This window comes from Epinephelus lanceolatus, chromosome 13 (assembly GCF_041903045.1).
Source record: "Epinephelus lanceolatus isolate andai-2023 chromosome 13, ASM4190304v1, whole genome shotgun sequence".
Classification (NCBI taxonomy): domain Eukaryota; kingdom Metazoa; phylum Chordata; class Actinopteri; order Perciformes; family Serranidae; genus Epinephelus; species Epinephelus lanceolatus.
In genome coordinates this window covers 11,434,750-11,453,396 of record NC_135746.1, presented here as the reverse complement: position 1 = coordinate 11,453,396, position 18,647 = coordinate 11,434,750, and the positions used below count along the sequence as shown (strand labels likewise).

At 42.5% G+C, this 18,647-nt stretch overlaps 1 protein-coding gene across 2 annotated transcripts; it reads left to right on the top strand.

Moving 5' to 3' along the window:
* Positions 1-4,551: 4,551 nt before the first annotated feature.
* LOC117270755 (microtubule cross-linking factor 3-like) lies at positions 4,552-17,502 on the top strand. Of its 2 annotated transcripts, none has more exons than XM_078173732.1 (10): positions 4,552-5,427; positions 6,096-6,320; positions 6,538-6,696; positions 7,149-7,214; positions 9,681-9,950; positions 10,039-10,428; positions 11,777-12,439; positions 12,767-12,899; positions 14,879-14,912; positions 17,249-17,386. In XM_078173732.1, the coding sequence occupies exons 1-9, from the start codon at positions 4,669-4,671 to the stop codon at positions 14,908-14,910; spliced, it is 2,697 nt and encodes an 898-aa protein (XP_078029858.1). In that variant the 5' UTR covers positions 4,552-4,668; the 3' UTR covers positions 14,911-14,912; positions 17,249-17,386. The 2 variants fall into 2 exon arrangements, with proteins under 2 accessions (XP_078029858.1, XP_033504460.1); XM_033648569.2 differs by having other exon boundaries at positions 4,553-5,427; positions 12,572-12,899; positions 17,249-17,502.
* The last annotated feature ends 1,145 nt before the right edge of the window (positions 17,503-18,647 follow it).

The following is an 18,647-nucleotide window of genomic DNA, read 5'->3' as shown; positions in this document are numbered from 1 at the left end:
TTCAAACTTTCATTCCTTATGTTCCCATTATCATTCGATATATTTAAGTTTCATTCCATATATAACAAAGGTTTATTCCATGTATTTAAACTTTCATTCTGTATAATGCCTTTCTTTCAATATATTCATTCCATATATTTAAACATTCATTCATTATGATCCGATTATCATTCTATACCTATAGTCGAGTTTCATTCCAAATATTAAAGGTTCATTCCATATATTTGAACTTCCATTCGATATATTCTGACTTTCTTTACATATACTCAAGGTTCATTCCATATATTCTGCATGTTCCTATTATCATTCTATATCTATATTTAAGTTTCAATCCATACATAATACAGTTTTATTCCATATATTCAAACTTTAATTTGGTATAATGCCTTTTTTCCACTATATTTGTTGTGCGTTCCATATATTTAAACGTTCATTATGATCCGAGTATCATTCTATACCTGTAGTCGAGTTTCATTCCAAATATTAAAGGTTCATTCCATATATTTAAACTTTCATTATGATCTGATCATCATTCTATACCTATAGTCGAGTTTCATTCCAAATATTAAAGGTTCATTCCATATATTTGAACTTCCATTCGATATATTCTGACTTTCTTTACATATACTCAAGGTTCATTCCATATATTCAAATTTTCATTCTGCATGTTCCTATTATCGTTCTATATCTATATTTAAGTTTCAATCCATACATAATACAGTTTTATTCCATATATTCAAACTTTAATTTGGTATAATGCCTTTTTTTCCACTATATTCGTTGTGTGTTCCATATATTTAAACATTCATTATGATCCGAGTATCATTCTATTTCATTCCAAATATTAAAGGTTCATTCCATATATTTAAACTTTCATTATGATCTGATTATCATTCTATACCTATAGTCGAGTTTCATTCCAAATATTAAAGGTTCATTCCATATATTCAAACTTTTATTCTTTATATTCCACCTTTCTTTCCATATATTCATGGTTCATTCCATATATTCAAACTTTTGTTTTTTCATTCCATATATTTAAACGTTCATTCTTTATGTTCCCATTATCATTCCATACCGATAGTCGAGTTTCAATCCATATATTAAAGGTTCATTTTATATATTCACATATATGTTCAACATTCTTTCTCCATCTTAAAGTTTATTCCATATATCTAAACTTTTGTTTTATATATTCAGTTTTCATTCCACCAATCCATACTTCCATTCTGTATGTTTCGATTATCATTCTATACCTATATTCAAGTTTAACTCCATATATTCAAGGTTCACTCAATAAAGTCAAAAATGTATTTTAAATACTCCTAGTTTCCATCCATATGTTCAAGGTTATTCTATACATTCAAACTTTCATTCTATATAATCAAGTTTAATTTCATATCTTTAAGGTTCATTCAATATATTCAAACTTATTCTATATATTCTGATTTGCTTTTCATATATTCCAGGTTCACTCCATATATTCTGACTGTCATTCTGTATATTCAGACTTCATATTATAAATATATCATAATTTCCTAAATGGCATGCCATAATGTATGTAAATGTGTATATACAGATGTGGATGGGTGACAAACTTAACACACTGAATAGATTTAAGATGAAAGTTTGGTCATTTGGTCTTATGGAGATGGTGGTGGGGTGAGCGTTATCTTACAAAATCTTCTCTGTGTTTACCTGGGTTAAGATGTAGTGACTGTGAAGGCTGTAGCATTTCAATACATCATTTTCTCACCAAGTCATTCAATAAGCCCTGCTGTACTGACACATCTGTATTTGATATATCTCTCCGCTCTTTTATTCAGGTTTTTCCTTCACTTTGCCCCCCCCCCCTCTGTATGTAGGCCTGTGGATTCATTAGCTGAGTGACTGCTGACTGACCCACCCAGGGTGAGAGGGCCAGTGTTTTAGAGGGTGAAGGGTCAGTTTGAAGGGGTTAAATCTCTGCAAACTCGACCCGTCACTCACTCATCTCATTAGCAATTATATGACTAAGAAGCTCATTCTAGCCTAACAGAGTGGAAACAGTCAGCGTTTTACTGGCTCTCCGTCTGTGGGAGACAGATTGCCTTCAGAGCTTGGGCTGACTCACTTTCATGTGTGGAGAGCGCCTCCTGCTGGGCCTGAATCAGCTTACACTACATATATGAATCAGACAGAGAAGGGTTCTCTCATCAAGCTCAGCATTCAGACACAGGTTAAAGTTGTAGAGGCTGAGATAGATCCTACAGTTTTCATGATGCAACCCAGTGGTGTTTTTTGTTGCCTGATAAATGACTATGATATATTTGTACACCAGAATATTTTGGCTGGATGTTCACCATCATATAAGAAAGAAAAATGGGAAACAATTCAATTTCAGGATGAAGACATTTGTATATGTAATAAGAAGGAAAAAGACTTAATTTTATTTTATTATCTTGTTTTTTTTGTACAATTATTGAATTAGTGGGAAAATTCCACGTTCACAAGAAGAGATGGACTCCAAACACGAATTTGCACTTTTTTTTTCTTTACTCAAGTACTGCAACAATATGGCACCACAATAAGAGGCTTATTAAAACCGATAGACTGCTGCATTTGATTATCTTTTTGATGGACTGATGATACATTATCTTGAATTTATATCTTCTTTTTTTGCAATAAATGTGTTTAACAATAACCTAAATTGTGGCTAAAACACAATCAAGTGTGTAACAATACTTTGTAACAAATTCAAACTCTGAAGTGAGCTTTGTTTTTATGTTTTAAGTATTGATATTCTTGTTTTTACATATTTTGTGTGCTCTTATGAAATGTGCTCTGATATATGTACAGTAGAGCTGTTCCTGTTTTTAGGTATTTCATGTGTTTTTTGTAGCTTTCATCACACACACAGGAACTACAGTCAAGTAATAGCCAAGTTAACTAAACTGGCACAGACATTATGTGCACGATCCCTGTAGCTAATCTTAAACCATATGAATACACAAAAAAATTGACCTTTCTCTAAAGAAAACTAAAATAAATACACACATGTTTCAAATGTTCAAAGTTCCTAATACAGGCTTTCTGTTATAAGACTCAAGAGAAATCAGAGATGTTATATGGGTTGTTTTCTCAGACATTAGGGACTGTTCCTTACTTATGTTGGGGGAGGGGGTGGTGCAAAAAGAGAGAGGCATGTCAAATCATTTTTTAAGCCCTTGGGAGGGACTTCTGTTTTTGATTTTGGCTTAGGAAAGGAGGGATATACAAACTTAAATGGTTGTATTTTGTATTTTTAACAAGCAATTTTTAAAGAAAACAGCCTTTAAATTTGCCAAAATTAGGGGCTGTACACATGCCAAGACAGGAACAGAACAGGGTGCACAGAATCATTCCATAACTCAGACAGCTCACTTTCAACAGGTCAGATAGTAATATCCAGGTGGATGATGATGAAGAGGAGGAGGATGTGGAGGGGATACAGGGAGGGAGTGGTGACAGTCAGATAGGTAACTCCAGTGGAGAGAGGAAAAGGAGTGAATGTGTCTTTTTATTGTGTCACGTATTGCAAATTTTTGCAATGAATAGAACAATAAAACACATCGGAATCAGTGTGCAAGGTTTCTGTGCGTAAGGATTTTTTTGATGACGTATTAAAAAACACATCTGAATAAACAGGCTCAGTGTGCAAAGACCTAAGTTTAAAAAATCTAATAACTCTTTTTTGGTGGAGGGAGAGTCATGCATTTTCCACCTGTCACTCAGGGAGGCTCAGAGAAAAATATTTGCAGCTTAGGGTAACAGTTTTTAAAAAATGAAAATAAAAAACGAAGTCACACCCCAGTCACCCACCCCTTCTTCTGATAAGTAAAGAACAGTCCCTTAGTGGGCCAGCTTTACTAATAGGTAAATTCATTTGTGGTAACTTGGGGGCTGGGGTGGAAAAGAACAACCGAAAGTAAATAAAAATGACTATAATATTCTGCTTGTTACTTTAAATTTGTACAGGCTACTTGCATTGTAAATATTGTGCAGCCTGCTTTAACTTTAATGCACTGAATCACAGTCATGAGAGTAAAACTTCTTTGCAGCAGAGAGGGAGAAAGACAAGGATAAGGGTGCATTGATGGGCTGTGGGAGTAGTTTGCTTTCAGGGCTTTCTGCCAGGAAGGGATTTCTTCAGGGGGGGTGGCTGCTCACTTCCTGGTTTGACGTACATCTTACGTCATATGGTCAGTGCCCCTGCAGTGCCTGGTGGTGCCCTGTGTCAGCGACTCTGTTTACTGCTCTGCGGTAAGATTTCACCCATCATGTGGAGCTCTCTGTGAACATGCATCACTTTGGACTTTTATTATTTATAAAGGTGTCGGTCAGAGTGTGTCGGTCCAGCAGGCTGCAGGCCATCTTTAATGGACCTGGACTAAACAATTAGGCCTTTGTAAAGTTGGACTGTGGGTCAGGATGAGTGGGTGAGAGTCTAAAGCGGCATCTAGTGGCGCCTTTATGGGACGCGTCTTCATCTGAGTTAAAACTCTGGACTTGTGTGAATGTTATGATATAGTGAGAATATAGTTTTGTAGTTAAATAAGTGTGAGCATCCTGTGTGGATATGTTTAGTGTCACTTGTGGTAAAGAGGAGACTGCAGCGGATGTTTGGAGTTTGTGTCAGAGGAGCAGAAAATGAAGGCTGCCGCCGGCGGCGCTGCAGATCCTCCATCATCGTCAACATCATCAGGAGACAATAGCGCAGGGAGGAGGAGGAGGAGGCAGCACCGGGCTCCCTCGCCGGCTACAGCCCAGGAAGGGCCAACCAAGCGTGCTCCGAGACGCAGAGACAGGCCCAGATCCCCTGCGCCCGCAGGAAGCAGCAGAAACACCGGGGTGAAGGAGAGTTTAAGATCCGCAGACGGAAGGGAGAGGGAGCCCGAGAGCCGCGGCGGGGCAGCTGTTCACCCGGATGGTGCTGAAGCTGATATAGTCAGACCAAACAGGGCGGATGCTGTCGGGGAAGATCCGACAGATTCATCATCAGCATCGGCCCGTCGCTCCGCTTTGCGCCTGCCCTGCCTCAAAGGCGACTCCTCCCTGCGTCTGTTGCCCGGCAGAGCGTCGCTAGAGAAGGGGAAGAAGCCCGGAGAGGAGGCGGTCGGCCGCAGGGAGAGGAGCGGCGTGTCTGTGGGCTGCGGCGCGGGCCTCGGTTTGGGTTTGTGGAGAGGAGGATGCTTACAGGCTGAACTCATCCAGTTCCACCTGCACAAGAGACTGAGGAGGAGCGGGGCGAGGATGCAAAACACGGCGGATAACATGGAGACGCAGGAGGCCGCGCTGGGAGAGCCGGAGCCGGCTGCAGAGGCGACAGAGGCGGGGTCCGTGACACAGCACGACCAGGCCTATGAAGACGAGATGGAGAGGCTGCTGGAGGAAAATGAAGATCTTAAGGTTTGATGCATGGCTGTTTTTATGTAGGATGGTGCTCTGGCATCAGCTAGGGATGATTTCAAATGTGGTATGAGGATGCAATTTGTCACCTCAACAGAATCCACTGCAAAACAGCCATTTTTGGGACAGAAAAACATGTTTGCACTTAAAGCCTGTGGGCCCATAACCACATTACTCTGCACTGAATCTTGTGTTTGCACTGTCATAGATAAGCAAGCATCACTTGATTTGTCTGGTAAACATCCTCCCTGTCTTACAGAACATGAAGCTAAGACCCAAGTTGAACATACCCCAGCTACAGATAATTGGTTATTGATCAAACTGGTATGGATCTGCTAGGATCAATGATATCATGTGTTAAAATGAGGGACAACCAAGGGAGCTGACAGCTGGGTTTGCATGTTTATATGCCAGCAGCTGCAGGAAACATCTACTGCAAAGTAGGCACAGTGATAAATAAAATTCAAGTAACTCACATCTATTAATTTCAGATAATTTTCAGATTTAAAATCATGTGCACGTGTCTGAAGCTGCCTATATCTGGCTCAGCTCCAAAACATCCATTACTGCCTCTGTGGAGTCAAAAGTCAGATTTCTAAAAACCACAGACAGCCGAGATTAAACCATCTCATAACTGTGACACATAATCTTCACTCTGCACCCACCAGTGTGAAATCGAGGAGATGAGGACCGAGATGGACGAGATGAGGGACACATTCTACGAAGAAGACACGTGTCAGCTGCAGGAGATGAGGCGTGAGCTGGAGAGAGCCAATAAAAACTGCCGGATCCTGCAGTACCGTCTGAGGAAGGCCGAGAGGAAGAGGCTGCGCTACGCCCAAACGGGAGAGATCGATGAGGAGCTGCTCAGAAGTCTGGAGCAGGACCTGAAGGTGCAGAGCAGAGGGGAAGGAATTAGTATTCTCATTAATGTGCAAGCTGTCAGTGTAATCACGAACACAGTCGCCATGGTTTTAGCTTTGACTCCTGTGCATATAGCAGGTTTTTAAGTTGAGTTTATTTATTATTATTTTGTTTTAGAAGGGTATGCAATCACCCAAAGATAGCAGAGTTTACTGATTGTATCCTCACACTAACCATACAATGCAGGTAGCGAAGGATGTGTCTGTGAGGCTGCACCACGAGCTGGAAAAGGTGGAGGAGAAGCGCACAAAGACAGAGGAGGAGAACGAAAAACTGAGACAGAAACTCATAGAGGTGGAAGTGACCAAACAAGCCCTGCAGAATGAATTAGACAAAACCAAAGAGGTAAGACAACACTGACATAGATGGCTACTAAATAATGCCATTATCACCCAATTTTAGGCCCCCAAAAAGTTGTAAACCATGCACATTCATTCATCAATTCATTTTCCATAATCCTGTCAGAGGGCTGGAGTCTATCCCAGCTGACATTGGGTGAGAGGCAGGGTACACCCTGGACAGGTCACCAGACTATCACAGGGCTGACACATAGAGACAGACAACTATTCACACTCACATTCACATCTACGGACAATTTAGAGTCACCAATTAACCTGCATGTCTTTGGACTGTGGGAGGAAGCTGGAGCACCTGGAGGAAACCCACGCTACACTGGGAGAACATGCAGACTCCACACAGAAAGGCTCCCCCACCCCAGGTTTCAAACACCAACACACATGAGAAAAAAAAAAAAAGATATTCAAGCATTAATTTTTCATTTTACCGCCCTCCAACAGTCTCAGAAGAGAAGAGGAAGCAAGGACATCCAGAAGACTGGGAAATCAGCACAGACTCCTACAGAGGTGAGATGTTTGTACAAATAAAGATGTAATTCGTCGTCTTTTTCTCTTGTTCATCGTGGTGAATATTTGTGAGAAGTCTTGTCATGAAGTTGTATGAATTCCAGACATCAATAAGACTCATTAAAGTAGAAACAGACTTCTTTCCTCGCCTGATATCAGACAGAATTGTCAGCTCATTACACTCCATTTCTATTTTCAGTCTGACATTGTGTCCACTCTAACGGATTTCTGTTGGGAGACGGAGATTCGATTTTCCCTAACCAATCACTAGGGACCAACATATCCACCTGAATGTAACATTATTTTAAGACCACATTGATGCGTAGCCATGCCAACATACTTGATTGGCCCGGGTTTTAAGAGTGGAGCAGAGCAAAGTAAACTATGATGTCAGGCAATATTGAGAGGATGTAAATACAGAACAGCCTCAACAGCAGCGTCTATCTTGTCTATAGTTCTCACCATTATCATTATTACTCCTCAATGGTTTTAGGGCACTGCTTGACAATTCTTGATAACATCCTGACAATGGTGTTAGCCCTGCCACTGCCGCTGATTGGCTGATTGAGTCTCTGTATTGCGCTCATTGGTTGTTTTTTATTTTAACTGAGAAACCACTGTTTTATGTCACAATACCAGACGAGATTAGTCAACTCAAACTCGGCAGAAAGGACAGATTTAAAGTTCTGGCATTGGTCCTGCCCATGATGCTAATTGGCTTATTGAGTCCCCGCCTGGCGCTCATTGGTCATTTTTTTGAAATTTTAACACAGAAACAGCTGTTTTGTGTCACAATGCCAGACGAATCAGCCAACTGAAACTCAGATGGATTGGATGAATTTAAAGTTCTGGACCCAGGCAAAACTTTTTCCCTTCAGTGTTTCCAAGTGGTATTATTGTTGGTGCCACTGTCACAAAGACAACGGACTGCTTTCCGTTTTCCTCAGAGTCTAGCAGAGTCAGTTTCCACTGTTACTTTGGTTGGTCCATTGTCCGCCATTTCTGCTATGGGGTAAGAAACTGCAAAGACCATAAGTGCTATATTGTAGGCAATTGAACTTGCTTGAGTTTTCTTGAAGATGTTTCGCTTCTCATCCAAGAGGCTTCTTCAGAACTGAAAAAGCCTCTTGGGTGGATTGGATAGGAAGTTCTCGGATGAGAGGCGAAACGTCTTCAAGAAACTCAAGCAAGTCCAGTTGCCTACAATATAGCACTTATGATTACCATGACCTGGATGACTGAGAATCTTCACCGACAAACTGCAAAGACCTTACACTGATGCTCTGTGAGAACTAGGGATGGCTACCGATAGCTACCAGAGAAACAAAAGTGCTATCCTCTTGTTTTGGTTGCGCAATGGTAGATGCACTTCCTTTGTGGCAAATATCCAGCCTTCATTTTCTTGGGTCATCGTAACAGGTAGCAGAAAGACTTGCATAGTGAAAACAAGCCGCATAGGGAACCAATTGAAACGCTGATGGCACCATTATTCTATAGACATTACGTTATGAGCATTTACTTGATATTGTCGAGTCAAAGCAAAAACATGTCTATTTCCACTTTAAAAGAAGAAGAAGAAGTTAATTGTTATATGCACAGTAAAAACACAGTGGTTTACACCATATCATGAAATTCTGAATTGCCAGTCTCCCTTCACGCAAAACAATAATAAAATACAATTAAAGTTATATTCTAAGAAAAATAAATAACCAGAAGCACATAACTAAGTAAGAAAACCTGAGTTTAAAATCAAAGTGCAGGATGCCGTCATGCTAATATTGCAACAAATCAGATCAAGTTGTAGCAGTCAGTGAGTGCAATGGGCAGTGTTTGATGATGTTATTCAGCAGTCTGATGGCCTGTGGGTAGAAGCTGTCGGTCAGTCTTGTTGTTCTGGATTTCACACTCCTGTAACGTCTGCCTGATGGCAGGAGAGTGAAGAGACTGTGGTTGGGCTGTGTACTATCCTTGATGATGTTGTGGGGCCTCCTGATGACCCTGGTGTTGTAGATGTCCTGAATGGATGGGAACGCTGCTCCTGAAATGAGTTGTGCAGTTTTTATCACACGCTGGAGGGCCTTCCTGCTCAGGACAGGAAGGACCCTTGTAGATCCCGCAGGTTTACAGTACCTCACATCCTCACATAATGCTCAAGTCAAACATTCTGCTTGGCACCTCAGGCTAAGGGCCAAAGCTCCATTCGTTTGAAGAAAAGTATATTTAAATGAAAGCTGAGAGTTTGCAGAGCTCTGGGAATTACTTTAGACTTAGCAGACCTCCTTCATCCTCTCAGTCCAATGATAGATAACGACTGGCTGCGCTACAAAATCTTCTCTTTAATCTTAAGTCCTTCCGTCTTTACGTCTTATTGCGGAGACCAACCTTGTGAACTTCAGGATTAGGTTTTAACTGTTTCTACTTAAATTCTATGTACTATTTACAGTCTGTGTTGTCTCTGTGCTCCAGGAGGACAATGAGGACCTGAAGTGCCAGCTAGTTTTCATCAAAGAGGAAGCGGTGCTTATGAGAAAGAAGACAGCCAAGATCGACAAAGAGAAGGACCGTCTGGAGCAAGAGCTGCAGAAGTACCGCTCTTTCTATGGGGAGCTGGACAGCACCCATCCTAAAGGAGAGGCTGGGGGTCCGCCCACCACCCGTGAGTCAGAGCTGAAGCTGCGGCTCCGCCTGGTGGAAGAAGAGGCCAACATCCTGGGGAGGAAGATAGTGGAATTGGAGGTAAGAGCAGACAATGCTACATGGGGCTATTAAGGTAGTAATGTGGGATTCATGTGAGTGTTGAGTTTTTGTCCCTCTACCCCCACAGGTTGAGAACCGTGGCCTCAGGGCCGAGCTCGACGACCTCCGTGGTGAAGGAGAAGGCGCTGGGAGCTCTGGGTGTGGAGCGATGGGTGGGCCGGGTGCAGGGCGAGGCCTTGGTGATGATCTGACGGAGCTCCGACAGCAGCTGCAGCTGGTGGAGGACGAGGCAGAGCTGCTGAGGAGGAACCTGGCTGACGCTGAAGATCAAAACAAGAGAGTGACCGCCGAGCTGAACAAGTTACGGTTCAAAGCCGGCACCCACGAGGGAGGTGCCAGGCATGGGGGAGGAGCGGGAGGAGCGCCAGGAGGTGGAGGGATTGATGGAGCAAAGGCAGAAGTCCTGCAGGAGGAGTTAAAGGCAGCAAGGCTACAGATCAATGACCTGAGTGGCAAGGTATTACAGGATTATTGATAAGACTGACATTCATTTGATAATTGCCTTTTAGCTATGAGCTGACATAAAATATTGTAAAATGTTATTTATGATAGCCATAAAATTAAAAGTAAACCATACTGTATCTTCTTTAACCAGGATGTTGTGAGCAATACTAGCTCTAGCCAGGTTAGCCAGTGTCAGCAATACCGATTACAATGTATTTTGCGCATACAAACACTGTCGCAACACAGACAGAGGTTTAACAGTACTGTGTGTACGACTGTTTTAATGAGACACAAATAAGACAGAAGTCAACGAACAGTATATTAGGACAGCTTTTACTACTGTTGATGCGCAAAGTAGCCATCTTGGATTTTGATGTCAGGGTTGGGGAGGTTCCTCCGACTTCAGTCAGAAATCCGACTTATAGGGGAATTCCAGTAGAAATTTCTCACTTGAAACTCAGAAATTCTCAGAAAGTCTTCCCAGTGCAAACGAAACACACCATTAGGCAAAGCATGCTTTGAGTGACATGCTAATGCTAGCATGGCAACATGCTAACACTGACAATGCTAAAATGCTGATCAATCTTATGTATTTAATGATTTGTTTACCATATTAAACATCTTAGTTTAGCGTGGTGGCATGCCAACATTTGTAAACTAGCATAAAGCTAAGTTTGCGTTCGTAAAAATTACCTGATGCTTAACACTAAAATTAGAGTGCTGTTGTTTGAAGAAAACTGAGCACTCTATTTCATCATGAATCAACGAACATTTTTGCAAAAACAAATACAGCTTCCAGTTTCTTTATGAAATTACCTATCCCTTTCTAACACAACTAAGAATCTTCAGCCATGCTAGCTGCTCTGAGAGGATTAACTTTGAGCTAAATGCTAACATCAGCATGCTAACATGCTCATATTAACAATGTGAACATGTCGAAGTGCAGCAGGTGTAATGTCTACCATGTTTATCATTTTAGTGTAGTGTGTTTTTCTAATTAGTATTAAAGGAGGTGTATTCAACATTCAGAACTTATTTATGATTCAGAGTCTACGGCAGGATTGTCTGCGCACGGCTCTCAACGTGGAGGTGGTTGAGCTGGCAGCTAGCAGCAAATGATGCTAACTTAATAAACAGTGCTAACAACAGCAACAGTGGTGACAGAGCTAACATTGATAACTAAGGGGGAAATCAGAGGGTGGGTGTTACACTTCTGTGACGCCATCATCTGGTTATCAGCAATAAGAGCCATATGAGCACAGTGCAGAGCTGTGGCAATTAGTTAGCCAGTGGAGCGATGTTGTCATGTACGTCTTATTTTATAAACCTTATTACGGTAACATTTCTTTGTCTTTATTCAGGTGATGCAGCTGCAGTACGAAAACCGCGTGCTCCTCTCCAACATGCAGCGCTATGACCTGGCCTCTCACCTCTCCCTGCGGCCCAGCCCACGGGACAGCGACGCAGAGAGTGACGCTGGCGGTGCGACAAGTGGTCGCCGTGAGAGTGATGAGGACTCCACCTCCTCACGCCTCGTCCCACCACACCGCAAACGCGAGGGCCCTGTAGGCGGGGAAAGTGACTCCGATGAGGTCAGAAACAATAACGGAAGCAGCCGTTGCCTGACGCCCACACGGGGTCTCTACACCCCCACGGGGCCCGAGGGTGCCGCCTCCTCTGCCTTGGCCCGCTTCCTGCCTGGTGGCCGGTGCAGCCTGCGTGAACGGCAGCAAATGACTGACATCCGTTTGGAGGCGGAGAGGCTTGTTCGGACCATCGACCGCCTCATCGCTGACACGGCCACCATCATCTCAGAGGCGAGGGTCTATGTTTCAAACGGCGACCTGATGTTCGGGAGAGGAGGAGAGGAGGGTGGAGAGGATGATGGGAGCAGGATCAGGGAACATGAGCTGCTGTATCGCATCAACGCTCAGATGAAGGCCTTCCGGAAAGAACTGCAGACCTTCATAGACAGACTGGACGTGCCGAGGCCTGAGGACAGGGAGGCGGAGGAGCCGCTGTCGGTGAGACAAAAATTAAAAATGTTTCAGACTTGTCTGTAAAATGTCTCAAACAGTTTAACGCTGATTCTTTTTCCTCCCTTTTCTCACTAAATCCAACCTCCTGATTCGTCCCTCCACCCGTCCTCCACCCAGATGTTCCAGCCTATCATTTTGCTCATCCTCATACTTGTGTTATTCTCCTCCCTCTCTTACGCCACCATCTTTAAACTAGTCTTTCTTTTTACTCTCTTCTTTGTTCTGTGATGTACGCCTCCCTTAATTCACATCATCCCTTGTTTGTTTTTGCTCTGTTGTTTTTCTTTCCTCCCTGCGTCATTTGTTGCCAAGGTAACCAAAAAAGCACAGGAAAAGCTCAGCACTTGCCAAGGCTGCAGTCACATTCAAGAGAGTGTGACTAGATTCAACACTGGAGTCGACATTATCCACAACACATCACCGACCACGTCAAATCCTCAAGAAGGTGAGTTACACTGTGTAACTGTGCTTTAAGAAAGATGACCAATCCTTGATAACAATGGTGTTCTATTTTGGGCCATATTATAAAGGGTAGGATTGTTGCATGACAGCAATTGACAGAGAGTCACATAATATGTCCTCTGTGTTAAGACATTTTATTTGTTTCAGGTTCAGGCATGTTTGAACCATCAATACAATTAATACGTTGCAGGTGCTGGTTTTACTGAAATTCAAAATTCACAGGAACATAATAAAGTTTTTCTTAATGTGCACCTGCATGCTGAAATAATATGCTGTACAATCTACCTTGCTTTTACCCTTAGGGCAAGTTATATTTTTTATTTCATCTGATTTCACTTTCGGCTGTTCTTGTTTCAGTTAATTCATTTGCTTTAAATTTTATTTGCTGCATTTATCCTTTAAGGTCCAGTGTGTGGGATTTTAGTGACATCTAGTGGTGAGGTCACAGATTGCAACCAAGTACAACCTCTTCAGTGTGCCGAGTGCATAAGAGAACTATTGTGGCTGACGCAAAAACGCGAACTGCCCTATCTAGAGCTAGTGTTTGATTTGTCTGTTTTGGGCTTCTGTAGAAAAAAACATGACAGATTCAGTGGAAGAGGAAAACAGTGCCAGCTGTGGCATAGGCAGTATAGGTGAATATTTAGGGTGCCATCATCCATAGGGGGCGCCACAAATGGAGAAAGAAATAAAAATCAAAGTGTGTAGTATTTTTTACTAATACTATTATTTTGAAATATTACATGGTATTACATACAAGGTCACAACAACAAAACTACACAGCAAACCATTCTAAATAATAAGGAGGCCCTTTTTTTCTGGGTTCCTGCCGCCCGTTGTGTTTGCATTACTGTAGAATGAGCCGTTTATATATACATACAGAGCAGGTCCTTGTCTAAAGAGATCGCCATGTTGCACTGCCATGTTTCTACAGTAGCCCAGAATGGACAAACCAAACACTGACTCTAGGTAGCAACATTTGTGTTTTCACGTCAGCGTCTGTAGTTCTCCTACACGCTTGGCACATGGGGGAAGATTTAGTTAGTTGCAATCTGCAACCTCTACACTAGATGCCACTAAATCCTACACTCGGGACCTTGAAGTTACTGCTAATGCAAACGAAACATTTCCTATTGTTAAAGTTTCACATTAAAAGCATTTAATTGTCAAAACAGTTGACTTTTATCATGAAGTCGTCACAGGGAATGCAATAATGCTGCTATTGTTCATCAACAATGTGTCTACAAAAGAATGGTCCAAAAAGTGGATCAGTTTGAAATGTTGTAGGGAGTAATGTCAGAAGAGGGAGCAGCCACAGTGAGCTGTTAATTGAGAAGCTGCAGGCGACAGACTGCACACCTTTAACTTAGCGAGATACCCAACTCCTTTCACTGTCCGCAGCCTCATGGCACGCGCAGTGTAAAGTCAGATCAGGGTTGCTCACCGAATGATGGATTTATTAAAACGACAAGTTTGTTTTGCTGCTCGCAGAAATCTCTGTCATATTGAACTGCATTTATTAACCCTGCATAACTACAGGTGTCACCAAATCAACCAGGACTGAAATCTTTAGATTATCACTTTAACATACATGAGAGTGGTACTTATCTTCTCGTCTCAGTCCTGGCAAGAAAGTGAATGAACGTAGCTTGCCAGCAGGAAAGTAGACGTAAGCCAGCTACTATCACTGGTGAGAACCATGAGATGTGGCTGAAAGTCTGGAAAGCTGGTGGACCTTTGAGTTGAGGTGATGTGGTTATTAGATAGATATGCTTTAGATAGAATATGATACAGGACGGACGTCATTTAGGGTTATTATTGCTCATACTGAGCTCTGAGGTCACATGAGTGTAAGGTAGGGAACCTAAATCACCTTTCCATGCTGCTGGTTTAACCTCGTCACTAAATGTATTTTCTCTGGTAGCCAGTTATGTCAGCAGTCGCCTCTTCTTTGTGTTTCAGAACGACACTTCCGTCCCGCTGCCGCTGCCTGAAGGTAAAGTCAGGATATGGTTTGTTTTTATCTCGTCTCCTTAACTCGTGCAGGATTTGTCATTTATTAGGGAACACAACAGGTGGAGGAATAATGGTGATGATCCCTGGGTTTTAAAGTGGAAGGAATTCTGATGATCTCGTCCAGTGCCAAATGTCCCTGACCCCTGATTAGAGGCAGGCATTAGTAATTGATGGTGTGTTGGATGAACAGAAGCAACTGTCTTCAGACGTCACGGGATGAGTCAAGAACACAGGTTCAGGTTACTCCTGGACATTGTATGAGATTTCACACATTTTGCTCTTTTGAAACAGAAATGTGCCAGAAAATATTTCAAAATGACTGATAATTTTTGAAAGATATAAAAAAAAGATGACTGAAATGTTGCCAAACATGCCAGGCATGCACCTTGCAGTTTCCTTTTAGTGACTACCTTCAATAAAGATATTATTGACTGTGACACATTATTACTCACTGTGTCACACACACCCATTTGGCATCCCTTGAAAAAATGATTTGCAGTTGGGGGGCTTGGTCACAAGATGAAATCTGCCCAAGCATCCTAAAGCAGAGTAGCAACAGAGAAGCCCATTGGCCGGCAGATCACAGCAGCTGAAATAGCTATGTAAACACTTTCCCTCTCTCCGTGAGCCCCAGTAATTATAGCCAGGATGCTGGTGACGACAGTTGTCCCATCGAGACTTCAAATGCTGGAATAAATTTGACATTATGATATTTGATCTCGGCTCCATTGGCGCGCCCACGTAAACAGTGGGGAGCGGTATAAAGGCTGGGGACCCCGGCTGGAACAGAAGTTGTTTACCCTTTAGCTCAGCGCTCCGGACTTAACCCTGACACCGAGGCGTGACTGTAGGAGAACTGGGGCCCTTTAAATCCAGCTCGCAGGGGGTTTACGTAACAGAGAGGAGGAAAAGTGAGGGGGAAGCACCGCAGAGAGGGGACTTGACAATTAGGAGCCGAGGGGAGTGAATGTGTTGGAGAGGACAGTTCACAGAGCAGACTGAGGATTAATGCTGGAGCAGTGAAGACATTTATTCTGACAGAGGTAAGGACAGCTGCTTATTACTAAGGCAGATGTAAATTTATTTTACTTTAATGCCTTATGGGATGATATAACTTTGAATTAATTGCACATAAGCTTAAAATATTATAATTTAGAAAGTATAAATGGCAAAACATAAAGTTGCCAGACTCCACAGTTGTCATGTTTTGCTATTTATTACCACATTTCCCTCAAATTTATCTCATTTATTTTAAATATTTAAGCCTGGGTTGTCATTTTTTATGTTTTCTTTCTCTGACATACATCCACTCTCTGTGTCCCACTCCCATGCACACAAGCTACGCAGCCAGTTTACTATGCATAGCTACAAGATTATTAATATCTCTACTCTTACATCACAGGTGGGAGGGAGGTGGCTGGTACATTCGGGCACTTTGGACCAGGATACTTGTCATATTTAATGATGGCAACAACAACAAAGCCAGGCGTTGCGATAATAGTTAGGCAATTAGTGCTCCCATTGGGACGCACCATGCAGTTAATGACTGTTAAAGTGTTTTGGGATACATCTGGGCATTGTTTCTGTAACACTGGGGATTTGGTGGTCCTCTGCTTGAAGATTTTGAGTGTCAAACACTTAATTCAAGTATTCTGGTAAATTTTTATGCACCAGTTTGCACCTATTTTGCATCAAAGTCCTCTACTTCTTTCAAGATTTTGTAAGAGGAGACAAATGAACAGATTCTAAATAGTGAGGGGGGCGTGTTCCCTGTGTTCCACCCCAAAATCTGTGCTTATGCATCTGAGATATGACACACAGCAGTATTGTGAGGAAGACATTTTGCTGTTGAATCCTGAATTTGAAACTCTGCGTTTAAGTTTACCCTCGCCATGTGGTGTTCGGAGGCATCCTGGAGGTCAAAGTGACCACTAGCTGTCATGCAGCATTCTTGTCCACACGTGCTGCGTAGGTAGGCTTACATGCCTGAGAATTTTGAGGAATGCAAAAGGAGAGGGCTGTAAATATCTGACCTTTACGAGGGAGGAAAAGTGTCCAGCACTACCGGTCATTTAAGCAGTGAGACAAAAAAAAAAGAGAAATTCAAATGCAGTATAACCTCAGATAGGTGTCAGTGCCGCTGGTGCAGAAGTATGTTTTAGTCTGCTGTGGTTGAAGATGTTGAAACAAAAAGCTTGTCTAAAGAAAAAGGAGATTTGGTGCTAAATGACATCCCAAAGACAAGATCAAGAAGAAACTTAAATCAGGAAGTATGCCAACCCTCTTTTTTTAACCCTCATGTATTTGTCGTTATAGTGTTTCCAGGCCATCGATCCCTCCGAACAGACTGTGACCTCTGACAGGAAACAGGAGAAAGGGGAAATTGCCATTTAAAGGGGGCCTCTGGGTATTGAACGGCCTGCGTCATGGCAGCCATTGATCTGGAGCGTGGGCTGGAACACGGAGGCAGAGGCTGGGGACAGGAGAGGCCGGAGCTGATGGACAACTTCGACTCGGAGATGCAGGAGTGGGAGGACCAGCTGCAGGACATCCAGAGGAAAATCGAAGAGGTATGGTTTTGTATAAACGTGTCAAATCGAACAGAGAGTGGAGTCCAGAGATTGGATCTTAAGCTGCTGTTTGCCCTTTAAACACACTGATTTAGAGTGATGACACCTTGAAACAGTAGCCTAATGTGCATTAGTGGACAATCTGGGGAAAATGGAAATTAAAACGGGATTTAAGGAGCAGCCAGTGTGGCTGACTCCTCTTATTGATCTCTACTGTACAATCCTAGACTTACTGATGTAAAACTATTTAGGTAAAACTCAGCTCATGTTCATGCTTAATTCTGTTCTCCATCTTTAACTGTTAAGTGGAGTTATTCAAGTTTTTATACGAATGATAAAGAAATTCAGCTTTTGCTTTTAAACGTCGTCCAAATGTGGTTCCAACAGCCTCAAATCTGACACTGCTTTCAGGGTGTGTAAACACGCTAATGGTTTTGTGTCCAGATTATGAAGTGCTTCTGGAGTCCCTTGAGTGTGTGTTAATTGTGTAATACGTGTGTGTGTGTTGTGTGTGCATGTGCACCATGATAAACTTTTGGCAGCACGGCGACTGACTCAACCTCATGGCCTTGTTGGAGCAATGATACAGACAAATGTTAACAAGCTAATTTAACTGTGATGTGCCGACAGACATGCTGAACACACACACACACACAAACACACACACACACACACACACACACACACACACACAGAGTCTGAAAGCGGATACTGAAGGAGTATTAAAGGTTGCGATGGGAAACAGATGGTTGTGTGAAGTGGAATAGCATGTGCTGATCATAAATATAGTTTAAGCTGTGCAGATATTTTGTGGTAATTATAAAACATGTTTGTTGTGTAAACACACTTCCTGTTGTCGAGCGGCTGCGTGGCGTCATGGACAATGTGTGAATACAAGAAATTGTTTATGTTTTCCTCTGTTTTTATTTTTTGCAGTTGTACAATGAAGTCCAGGCCCGCAGAGGAGCGAACGATATCACTACTGACAACCAGAAAAACGGCGGCGAGTTGGAGTGCCACCACGGCAACGGTCTTTTTGCACCTGGCCATCATGGCAAGAATCACGCTGGAGCTATAACTGTGCCACATCACTATAGCAACGGCTGCAACTACAGCTCCAATGGGTACAGCTACCCTGTTAGTCA